Source organism: Medicago truncatula, chromosome 5 (genome assembly GCF_003473485.1).
Source record: "Medicago truncatula cultivar Jemalong A17 chromosome 5, MtrunA17r5.0-ANR, whole genome shotgun sequence".
In the NCBI taxonomy this organism is placed as follows: Eukaryota; Viridiplantae; Streptophyta; class Magnoliopsida; order Fabales; family Fabaceae; genus Medicago; species Medicago truncatula.
This window is the reverse complement of record NC_053046.1, coordinates 25,603,535-25,615,570: the sequence shown is the minus strand read 5'-3', so window position 1 is coordinate 25,615,570 and position 12,036 is coordinate 25,603,535. Positions and strand designations below refer to the sequence as shown.

General features: G+C 32.5%; 2 protein-coding genes across 2 annotated transcripts; both read left to right on the top strand.

The window, feature by feature from the left end:
* Positions 1-1,379: 1,379 nt before the first annotated feature.
* Positions 1,380-2,585, top strand: LOC11406078 (F-box/kelch-repeat protein At3g23880). Its single transcript, XM_024784865.1, has 3 exons — positions 1,380-1,790; positions 1,875-2,417; positions 2,532-2,585. Exons 1-3 carry the CDS (start codon positions 1,380-1,382, stop codon positions 2,583-2,585), a joined length of 1,008 nt encoding a protein of 335 aa, XP_024640633.1.
* A 4,846-nt stretch (positions 2,586-7,431) lies between these two features.
* On the top strand, positions 7,432-11,773 carry LOC25494763 (uncharacterized). Its single transcript, NM_001401706.1, has 3 exons — positions 7,432-7,625; positions 10,367-10,572; positions 11,215-11,773. The coding sequence occupies exons 1-3, from the start codon at positions 7,524-7,526 to the stop codon at positions 11,480-11,482; spliced, it is 576 nt and encodes a 191-aa protein (NP_001388635.1). The 5' UTR covers positions 7,432-7,523; the 3' UTR covers positions 11,483-11,773.
* Positions 11,774-12,036: the final 263 nt, after the last annotated feature.

Here is a 12,036-nt window from a genome sequence, read left to right as displayed (position 1 = left end):
TTCAACATAGAAACTATATCTTAAAATTTGTGTCAATGGTGTATCTTGTACTTGTTTTTTCATTATTAGTTACTTGTATTGATTATTAATTAAAGGTCATCTTAATCTACAGTTTGATAAAGAAATTGTTGTTATTTTCACCTATTTGTTTGAAAAAGGTTTATGTTATCTGATTGTCGCGTTATTTTTTGGAGATGAAGACTATTCGATTAGCATTTGACTCACTAATATTTCACGACTGAACATTTAAATTTTTTAAGAAAAAGGGAAAAAAGTTCAAATCACCCCATATTGAAAAGATTTAGGGTTCGGAGGTTAGTTACATAAAGGGAAGGTGTTAACACCCTTTATGTCCGTAGTACTCTACGGAAACCTCTAGGTCTTTATTTATTTATCATGCTACAAACTTGCTTGCTATTACATTAAACCTATCATACATTCTAAGTTTGCGGAAAATTAATGACAAAGAAAAATAAATATGCATGATTTACATTAATCCTATATTTACATTAATAAAAGAAAAGATTATAAAGACTTGACCTTTTGGACTTATCTAAAAAAAATGAAATAATTAAATAAATAGATAAAGACTTAACATAATAAAATTAAAATTAAATGATTTAAAAAAAGAATAAAAGATGGAAATTTTAACTAAAAATAAAAAATAAAATTAAACTTTGATATTTTTTTTAAGGACGAATATTGATTATACTATATATATCTATATAATTATAATTAATATATAATAATATTTTTTTACATCTTGATTAATGTTATCAAAAAAAAAATCTTGATAATTGTGGTTCGACTCTTGTTAAATTAAAAATATTTAAAATTTCGATAATAGCTTATGTAATGTCACATCCAAACTTGTTCAAAAAAAAAAATGTCACATCCAAACACTTCAATTTATGTTAGTACTTTTTAGGCTAAACTTCACTTTTCGCCCTCTAAGTTTTAAAATGTTGCAATTTTGGCCCCCTATTAAAAAAAATGATAAAAGTGACCCCTATGTTTAGGGAAATATGCTCTTTTGACCTCCTAACATAAGGGAAATATGCTTTTTGATCATTTATCTTTACAAAAAGTTGCGATTATGGTCTTTTTTTGGACACGTGGCGTCTTCTCAGAAATTTTTGGATTTAAAGGGGCCAAAATTGCAACATTTTGAAACATAGGGGGCGAAAAGTGCAGTTTAGCCTACTTTTTAGTGTACATATCCAAACATTAATAGCTTATCAAATATAAGAGCTTATGATGTAAGTTCTAATGTTATAAGTCCTAATGCTATAAACATCTATATAAGTTGTTTATCCTAACGGGGTCTATATAGATGACAGATCTGGATACATCGGCCTCTTAGTTCCCTATACGATAACATGGCTAGAAAGGCAGTCAAAAGAAACGATACCGTTTCTTCTCCAATACTGACTGAGAAAACAATCACCACCAAGCCGCAGCAGTTGATAGGAACCCTAATTTCATCGTCACTTCACTCATCGCCACTTCCCACTATTCCTTTCGATCTCATTCCAGAAATTCTCTATAGGCTCCCTGTGAAACCCCTCATGCAATTTCGATGTGTGTGCAAGTGGTGGAATTCTCTAATTTCTGATCCCAAATTCGCCAAGAAGCACTTTCGCTTCTCAACCACATGCCTCATCCACATCTTAACCTACTCCTCACTCTCACAAAAGTACACTATCAAGTCTTACCCTCTCGACTCTCTTTTCACCAAAGACGTAGCCTGCAAGAAAATCGCGCAGCACGAGATTCCTTCCAACCATGCTGTTTACATTGTTGGCTCATGCAATGGCATCATCTGTGTTGCCGAATATCATATGTATGAAGGCTTTGCTATCTTTCGATTGTAGAACCCTTCCATTAGAAAATTCATTCAATTGCCCCCACTTGAATTGCAACTTAATGGTTATATTCTTCAGATGCATGGCTTCGGCCATGATCCTATTTCTGATAATTACAAGGTGGTGGTTGTTTTTCTGGATTATGATAGCACTGATAATAACAAAACTGATGTAAAGGTGGTTCATAATGTGGGTACCAATATCTGGAAAGACATTAAAGAGACATTCCAATATGATCGGTTCATTGTGGAGCAGAAATCAGGAAAATATGTGAATGGCACGATTAATTGGTTGGCTTCTAAAGATTATAGTAAAGGTCAACGTTTTATTGCTTCTTTTGATTTGGGAAACGAGTCTTATAAAAAAGTTTTGCTACCTGATTGTGATTATAGAGCAATAGATTCACTTACTTTGCACTTGAGTGTTTTCGGGAATTGTTTGTGCTGGATTTCTAGTAATGATGTTTGGATAATGAAGGAATATGGGATGACAGCGTCTTGGACTAAATTGTTCACTATTCCTTTCATGCCATCTTATTATTTCTTTGCCAATGTAATGCATATTTTTGAGGATGGCCTAGTGACGTGGAAGTCTACGCAGGATTCGATCCAAAACTTGGTTTTTTACAATTCTATAAATGGCTCTGTAAAGTTTTCTTATTTTCAGTTTGAATTCATCCTAGAAGTCTGCGTCGAAAGTTTGATATCACCTTGTTCTTAATGTTAGAATGTAGTAGTGATGCTATATCGCTTGAACATGAGATTCAACTAAGAACTATATTTTAATTTATGTTTATGATATTTATTTTGTACTTGTTCTTATTATCAGCTACTTCATGTGTCATTACTAATTAATGGTCATCTTAATCTGTAGCTTGATAGAGAAATTGTAGTTATTTTCATTTATTTGTTTGTTAAAGGTTTTTATTATCTCCTCATGCATTATTGCATTTCAGTTTATATAATTCCCAGTCATTAGTTTGTTTGGTTAAATGCCTGCTATGAGCTGTACAAATTTCGTAATGTCTTAAATCTTTCACACGCTGTCCAAAATACTTGGGATTAATCCTTTGAAGGGAATTATTTTGGTAGTGAACAATGATATCTTATTTATTCTATTAGCGTGTACATTTCCTCTCGTAATCTTAGTTTTAATTTCTTCGATATTTTCACTGTTGTGTTCTTGGTTTAAATTTCTGCATAATAATCATTTTAGTTTGCTGCAATTTTTAGCGTTCTGTTTTGTTTGCACAATTCTGCAGTGCTTTGTTTTAATGTGTTCATTTCTGATTCCGTTATTCTGCATTTCTGCAATATTTTCGTCATCGTTCTGTTTCTGGTTTTTTCCGTTTCTGCATAAAAGCAGTTCCGCTGCAGCGTGCATTATGTTTTATGTGATTTTGATCTGCTGCATTCTTCTGGTTTTCTGTGCATTTTTTCTATTTTTGCGAAATATGTTTTGCGCAGCTTTTTTGCATTGTGTATTTTTGCTGGCTGTTTTTTGGTTTCATTTGTGCCAGTTAATAAGATGGATGTGATGTGTTTGTTAAATTTCTTGCAAGAAGAGTGGCTTTTAGTTTTGAAGAAATTAGAAAAATTAGGAGTAACTAAGAATACGTTGTGGTATTTCAGCTTGTTAGAACTTAGAAATATAGTTTATTACGTGAATGCATATGTCGAATATGTCGAATAGTGCCTTCCATGGTGATGGTATGGTGCTTGAAATATAAGATGCATGTCCTGTTTCTTTTAATTGCTGAGTATTATTTTCCTTCTTCTTTGTTATGCTGTCTTTTCATCGAGGTTATGACACATGGAAAACGCGACTAGTTTTGATGGAACGGGTGCTTGAAAAATAAGATGGAATATGAACCTCAGAAATCTCTCTTGATGATAATAAGTTATGCAAGCACCTGGTTTTGTTGGACGTAGTTTGTATTCCTTTCCATATCATAATTTTATTCAGCGTTATGAATTCGTCGCTATAGCATAACAGAATTTGAACAAGTCACTATTGTTCTGCGATACCTTATTTAGTAAAAACAATTGTAGCAGTGGCTCTATTGGTGTTGTAACATTGTAGAGTAGCAAAATTTGAACAACTCAACGTAGAAGAATTTGAACTAACTGCTATTAATGAATAGTCGAACTCGAGAATGAGTTGTTTGCATTCACTTCAATTATTTTTAGGATTTTCCCTAGATAGGCTGCTGAAAGAAGAAAAAAATACTCTATTAGAAGAGTTACTATCTGGTTAAGTGTTGATGTAAATATTATTGTTAGAGAACTTGCAAAGAGCACCATTTTAAATTTCTGAAATCTACTTTTCCATATGTAATTATGACGTTACTGTTCATGTTCCAAAATCAGGATGATAGTTAATTTTCACGTTGGTGTGTTATTCTTTATTTTTGTTAATTAGTTTTTTGTATTAATAAGCATTATTCTAAAAGAGAACATCATAAAATAAAAATAAAAAATCGTTATAGTGTTTTGGTAATATTTGACTTAAAAATACCTGAGAAAAAATAAAACAAAAACAAAACTTTTTATAACTTTTCAGAATATAAAACAATTCACAAACAGATATATGACTTAGAAATAAAATCAAACAAAATAACCAAGATATCTCTTAAGAGTTTTTAGAATGTTTGAAACAAAAATTTTTTTTTTTTTTAACAAGCCAAAATAAAATATAATATAACATAAAGAGTGTTTCATCTCGTATAAGGTGTTCAAAAGAGAATCACCGCCAAAAAATACACTTAGAATTCTGATGCCATATAATAGCACACCTAAAGAAAGACAACAAATAGAACTATACCAAAACACCCATGCAAGGTAAAGGGTGTCGCCACCAGTCATTGTAACTGAAGGCGAAAGTAGACATATTTGCCTTTAGCCAAGAATAAGACAAATTTTATGTTGTCTACTAAATGATCCAAAGTGTCAATCTTCAGATTAAAATTCCTGTTGTTTTTTTCCTTCCAAATAACCAAGACAATACTCATCCAGATTACCGTCAGAAGAGAGTGTGTAGATCGCGGTAGCCCTGCCAAATGACCAAACTGATGAAGTTGATCGCGAACGGATGCTGGGACAATAAATGAAATGCCTAGCCACTGATAAATACGATGCCACACCATACCGAAGTGATCACAACGAAAGAGGAGATGATCAGTAGTCTCGGAAGAACCGCACCCTCCTATACATGAAGTGTTGTCGATGGGAATTATACGCCTACGAATAAGGTTGCCCTTAGTTGGGAGTCGATTGCGAGGAAGTCGCCAAACAAATACAGAGACCTTAAGCGGAACTTGCTTATTCTACAAATCGTCAAACATACCACTCGCGAAAGGAATACTGGACGTCGTGAGATAAATATATGTCCCCTTATCAGTATAACCATTAATGGGGTCAAGAATCCACTGCCACCTGTCAAGAATATGATCCTGCAAAACAACATTATGCAACATAGATGCACACTTCGACACTGTCTCCTCCTCCCACGCCAAGAGACGTTATGCAACAAAAATGTTAATAAAAGACAAGTTAGGTATGTGTTTGGTTTCAATTTTAGAGGGTCAAAAACTAAAAATTGATTGTAGAGGTCGTAGAATTGATTTTATAATGTTTGGATGATGTAAAGTAAAATTGATTCTACTTGAAGCTACAATTTGTTACTTTTGACTTCTACAATTGATTATAACCTTAAATTTATGGCTAAATCCACTTTTACGTAAATACATCCAAACATAAATCATTTTACATTTAATCCACTTTCATCCAAAATTAATTTTACTGAATCAATTCACACAAAATCAATTATCGTAAAAGCTGAACCAAACATACAATAAGTAAAACCAATAGTTTTGTCCAAAAAAACTATGAATCCTCGGACGATGGCTCAAAAACTTGATAATAATAAATTTGGTAAGCCTAATAAATTCTTTGAAATAATAGTTTCTTTCAATAAAAAATACACCTTTGGTACTTATATATAGGTACTTATATATAAGTACCATTTTGACTAAAAAATTGTCTTGAAATATGAACTCTTTTTCAAATTATTAGATACATTTATTATTTTTTCCTAAATATACATCTAACTAATACTACTAACTTATCTTAAAATATAAAAAGTTAAATTTTTTTTTTATGGTGGTCGGATTCCGAACCCCTAACCTTGCATATATTATATATTATCCTTATCAACTGAGCTGAAGACATAAAAAATCAAATTTAATATATATATATATATAAACGAGAGATAATTTGGTAATATTAACACAAAAAATATAAACATTAATTGTGAAAAATGTAAAGGATGCTTAAAAAGAGCAAGTAAAAAAAAATGTTCCGTGAGCATAGGCAGTTGGTAGGACAATGCATTATTATATGCAGAAATTGAGGTTCGAACTCCGATCATACACTTATTTACCTTACAAGGTGAATTTTAACCAAGTAAAGTATATAAGACCAAGTGCAATGGCATGTTGAATTTGCCATTCAACATGTTGAACCCTTGTTGAACCATTGTAGGGGGGGTGTTGAAATGGGAAAAAAGTGAGTTGGAGGAGGGAAGTGTTGAAACAATTCAACATGTTGAATGTCTGGCCCACGGAGACACTTGGCATGTTTTGATTGGCTGCTCGTATTTTTATCTTCTTAATAATTTGGATCTAATTATTTCATTGTAAATAATTTTATTTTATTTTTTTTACCAAAATTCGTAATTTTTTTTCTCTATAAATAGAGACTTAGATCATTTGATTTGGACACAGAAAAAAAATCAAGTTTTTTACCCTCTTAATCTTATTATTAGCTTTGTATTAGCCTTTCTTTTGAAGTTTTAGTGTTTATTTAGTGAAGATGATTTGGAATGTTTCACGATTGAAGATGATTTGTATCGTACTAAGTAAATTACTTGTGTGTTGTGTGCTTGTTTGTTGTCTTGCATTTTAAGCTATTTGTGTGACCCTTACTTAGTTTGTTGTATTGCATTTTATTTATGTTAAGAAAATAAAAATAAATTATTTAAATAAATTTTATTTTAAAAAAAAAATAAAATTGTTAAGTTTCTTCATTTTAGTTATAATTGTAATTTTATGTAATTATAAAAACAAAAATATAAAATTAAATAAGAATAAGAAATCAAAGGTGGTGGGGTAGGGTGTTGAATGAAAAAACCATTGAAGAGGTAAAAATTAAATAAATGTTGAATTAAGAAAGAGAAAATGATATGGAGTGTTGGGAATTGAAAAAGTGAGAGTTGAGGGTTGTTGAAACTTTTCAACCATCGTAAATGGTCTAAGGAGTAACTACAAAACGATAAACCCAACAAGGAGCGTGACATACACGAACATTCGAAATCACAAAAGCTCTTGAACTTCTTAACCGCGCGTATCTCCACGCTCCAACTTCTCGCATGGTTCCAAGATTCCCCTCTTTATCACAAACAACTTTATTTGAATCAAAGGATGTTACTTTCTTTCCTCCTTCTCATGTTACTTTTTCACACTAAAAATAAATAAATAAATAAAAAGTAGTGACTTTTGTTTGTGTTCACTCTTTCTTTTTCGTTTTCTTTTCTGTTTCAGCTTCTCACTCTACTCTCTCTAGTAGTAGCTTCACAAACCCATTTCACAAAGTGGTAAAAATGGCAGAGGGAAGAGGTTCTACTCTTGTGCATCTTTTAGTCATTGTTTTTTGCTTAGTTGCTTTTGGTTTTGCCGTTGCTGCTGAGAGAAGAAGAAGTGTTGTAAGTTACTATTCTCTCTCTCTCTCTCTCTCCATTGTTCATTTTAAAGAGATCTATGTTAGTTATTGTGTCTGTTTAAGTTTGGATTTGGGAAAAATTGCATAGGATGGTTTATTAGGTTTTGTGAACCTTGTTTTTGAAATGATACTAGGAAGTTACTTTGGTTTTTTGTTAATTGAATTTGTTCATTATGATATGAGTGTCATATTTAGTTATTTTATAAAAATTGAAAGAAATCTAACAACAATTTTACCAATTTAATAACCTTATCATCCATTGATGTGTTCACTATTATTATAAATAAATGAAGTTGGTATTGGCTTGGGACCTCGGAGTGTGCTCCTACTCGAGGTGGTTCAACTCTCCCCAGTGCCAATTTAGCTTCTTAAAAAAAAAAATTGAAGTTGAAGGTAAATTACTTCAGATGATGGTATTAGTATTAATTAAAGTTCATAATTGAAAAAAATAAAAATAAAACTACAAATGACACTTATGTCAGTTGGGGGGAACTTATTTTTCTTTCAAACGTGACAGTTATAATGAAACAGAGTGTGTCTGTCGTGGAAACTTTTGCTACTTGTTTGGAAGGAACGTAGGTGATGGGGACTATTTTTGGAGGAATTAGAATTACAATTTACAAGTCGGAGTTTTGTTAACTTGTTCGGGAAATCACATTAGACTGGGGGCGAATTTCCTAAACTCTGACTTAAACTTAAAACTCCGACTGGGGGAAATCAGCATTAATTCTAAAACTGAAAACACAATGTCATATGTCTCATATTATATATAAATTCATTTAAAGTAAAATACAATCAAGTTCAAACAAAAACAAACTAAAAGAAAAAAGGTTCTTTAGAAGTGGGTAGAATATTTGTGACGGAGATATAATGCTGGCTAGTTGCTCCATTTGACCCTTGAGTTTTCTTTTAGCCAATTGAGTTCCTATTTTTAATTGAAGCTAACTTAACCATGTTATCAATTTCCTTCTTCCTAGAACCCTTGATATCTCATTTTTATCGAAATATCTAGTAGAATATGAAGTAAAAGTCGAAAGTTTAAAAGTACTAATATAAAATATTTGAGAAATTTGTAGGATTGTGGATTTGACTTTTAAATGGAATATGATGCTTTGGTTGCTTAAATTTGTGTGGAAGAAGGTTTGGAACAATTTTTTCAGTTCGATTTGTGAACATTTTTAGAAGAAAATGACGATTTGAGTGTTTGAAGTAGCAAGAATGCAATAGATAGACTTAATGGTTAAAAATAGAAATAAAAAAAAATGAGGGATTAAATTTGCTCAATATATTATTGAGGAACCCATAGTAGAGGAAATTTGCGTGTAGTGAACCAAATAACAAATATGAGAGGGCAGAAAATAGATTCAGAATAAAGGGCAGAATATAATAAGAGAGAGAAATTAGCAATAAAAGTAAAATAAAAGAACAGAAAACTGAGAATTTCTTGTTCATTGGAAAAAGGAGGTCTCTGGAATAGGGAAGTTTTTGGTGGTGGAATGTGAGTTGAGATGGGGGGTTAACTGAAAATACAATATGAAGGGCAGTTTTTTTCCGATGGCTTAGAAATTAGTGTTATATGCATTAGATTTTCACAAGTTCTGTAGTGAAATAGGTTGAGCCTATTGTACTGTCTTTTCTACTTTTCGACTCATGCCAGAATCACTATGTGCGCTAAGTGGAAGTGATTACCATGTCCTTGAAATGGTGTTGCTAGAGTTCTGATACAGTGATGCTTGTCACTCTGCTTTGTAAGCCCTGTGTTGCCATTTCCCCTTTGCATGCGCAAGTGAAGGCAAAAATGTGATTGTTGAAGTCTCTTGTTTTCTTTTGGTGTTACATGGTATTGAAAGAATACCTTCAAGCAATGGTACAACATACCGGGCTTGGTGCTAGAATACATTCAGCATTGGACTGCTTGTCATTTGTCCGGCACAGTAGCCTATCATTCTTGTGACACTTATACCTTTTTTCTTTGAAATAACCTTCATTTATATTTTTTTGGGTACTCTTTACCTTCTACTGTGTAAAGAGGACCTATTTAAGCACTAGAGAGTTGAGTAGATGGAGGATAGCTCAATAGTTAGAGGTAGAGAGAAGAACAGCCTTAGGTCAACCCACTAGGAGAGTTCTAGACATTTGGTCCTAACCTATGACCTCTTGGTCACATGACATGAATTCTAATTGTGTGTCAAAGCTCCGCTTTTGTATGATTGTTACTCATGTAATACTTTTCTTTTCATGAAAGTAACTCAGTGAATGGGGTGATTACTATAGTGTGTTCAAAGTTTTGTGTTAAATTATGAACTCAATGAAGTATTCACATTTGCATTCAGTAAGGAATATTTCATATTTTCTGGTGGTTCCATTCATATATGTGATACGACCAGAAAATATATTTGATATTGAACTATAAATTCTCTCAACAGAGAATAAACTCTCAATTCCCTTTGATACTGGAAGAAGAATTTGTAAGCGACCAAGAAACAAAAATGGAATAGATTATTCATGCTCCTTATAGAACGATAATAGAAATGAAAAAATAACAGAAATTGATAACCCCTAGATGAGAACGCAGGTATTTTATGAGGGCATGGAGTAAAATTAGAATTAGGCATGGATTTTGTCGGATATGTCTATGCTTTAATATTTCAGAAGCTTTGAAGTACTAATGTTCCTTCTTAATTTACATTAACTTGGTCTCCTCTCTTTGCTCTTGCTTCACAGGGAACCATTCACAAAACTCCAGGAACAAATGAAACATATTGCGTTTACAGTTCAGATGTCGCAACTGGTTATGGAGTGGGTGCTTTCCTATTTCTTCTTTCAGGTGAATCACTGCTTATGGGTGTGACAAAGTGCATGTGCTTTGGGAGGCCTTTAACCCCTGGGGGAAATCGAGCTTGGTCCATTATATATTTTCTTTCTTCTTGGTAAGAATTCTGAGTTCATTATTGACTAATTCTATTTCATCTGAGCATGCTGATACAGTAGTATCAAACTTGTTAAAACTATTGTGTTAAAAGTGACATGTTCTTATAATGTCCAGTGAAAAAAATTATTGGAAATTTCATTTTCTGCATCACCGTGTCTTGATTTGTTTGGTTGATTGGTTTAAGTATGTGGTGCTTTCAATATAGTCCTTCAATGTAGAAAAATAATAAAAATATCCCCAAGTGTGTCTTACTAATTTCAGCGATCAAACTGACTAATAGAGACACATTCGAGAGCCAAACAAACGAATAAAAGACACATTAGAGGATCAAGTTGACTAACAAAGAACATATTTATGGATGTTTTTGTAGTTTTAATATATTCAGTGACAATGCCTCACACAATTAACGGACAAAACGAGTTTTTATGTTTTTATTTATACGCAACACAACCCCTCACTCATTAGGAATCATTGTTTCATTCCACTATCTATTTTTTGTTTTTATTCACGAGAAGCTTCTTGTTTTTACAAAAATGCTGCGCAGGTAACATCAAATTTATTGTGATCTATGAGGTCATTCATTCTCTTCACTGGTGAATCATTTTGGTTTCAATTGTTATTTTTTCTTCGTGTTTTCCAGGGCCACTTTTCTGGTTGCAGAATCATGCTTAATAGCTGGTGCAAAAAAGAATGCCTATCACACCAAATACCGGGGAATTATTTATGCTCAGAACTTCTCCTGTGAAAGTTTGAGGAAAGGCATCTTCATTACCGGAGCAATTTTCATCGTTGTAACCATGGTTCTTAACGTATACTACTACATGTACTTCACAAAGGCAACCACTACTCCACTTTCTCAGAAGACCAATCGGGTTAGTTCCACTGTCGGCATGACTGGATATGCATGATGAACCTTAGATGAATATGAAAGGGTAACAAATTTTGAGTCTTCGGCTCAATGAATGTCTCCGTAATTTTTACTACTTGGTAAAACAGTGGTTTTCACTTTGTTTTTGCTTAGTTAACTAGTGTTTATAATGTTCTGGTGGATTTTACTACTCAAAAGCAAGTTATTCCATTAATATCGAAGTTTAGGTGAAGGGGATATATGTAACAGGTTTCAGTTAAACTTTATATTGAAAGTGTGTAAAATATTTTGAGGCTATTGCTATATTGTTATCAAATCTGACAAATGCTCGTGAAGATTCAAGATAACAATTAAGTAACAATCTATTCTACATTTCTGCATGACAAAGGGAAGATTTTTTTTTCCTTCTACTACACAATACACCATGTAAGGTGTATATGTCTTGGTTTAAACTTGTTGGCAAGACATTTGGAGAGCCAGGTGCAACGACGAGTAACCGACCCAAAATCACAAGAGAGGAGATAACATATATCCTCTTAAAACCTTGTGGAATTAAGTATATGACTCACCTCTCATATATCTAATATTTAGTTC

Coding starts and splice junctions, on each gene's coding strand:
- LOC25494763 (NM_001401706.1), top strand. CDS start 7,524: ATGGCAGAGGGAAGAGGTTCTACTCTTGTGCATCTTTTAGTCATTGTT. Junction 7,626..10,366: donor CTGAGAGAAGAAGAAGTGTT/GTAAGTTACTAT, acceptor CTTGCTTCACAG/GGAACCATTCACAAAACTCC. Junction 10,573..11,214: donor ATATATTTTCTTTCTTCTTG/GTAAGAATTCTG, acceptor CGTGTTTTCCAG/GGCCACTTTTCTGGTTGCAG.
- LOC11406078 (XM_024784865.1), top strand. CDS start 1,380: ATGGCTAGAAAGGCAGTCAAAAGAAACGATACCGTTTCTTCTCCAATA. Junction 1,791..1,874: donor AGATTCCTTCCAACCATGCT/GTTTACATTGTT, acceptor TTTCGATTGTAG/AACCCTTCCATTAGAAAATT. Junction 2,418..2,531: donor CTTATTATTTCTTTGCCAAT/GTAATGCATATT, acceptor TCTTATTTTCAG/TTTGAATTCATCCTAGAAGT.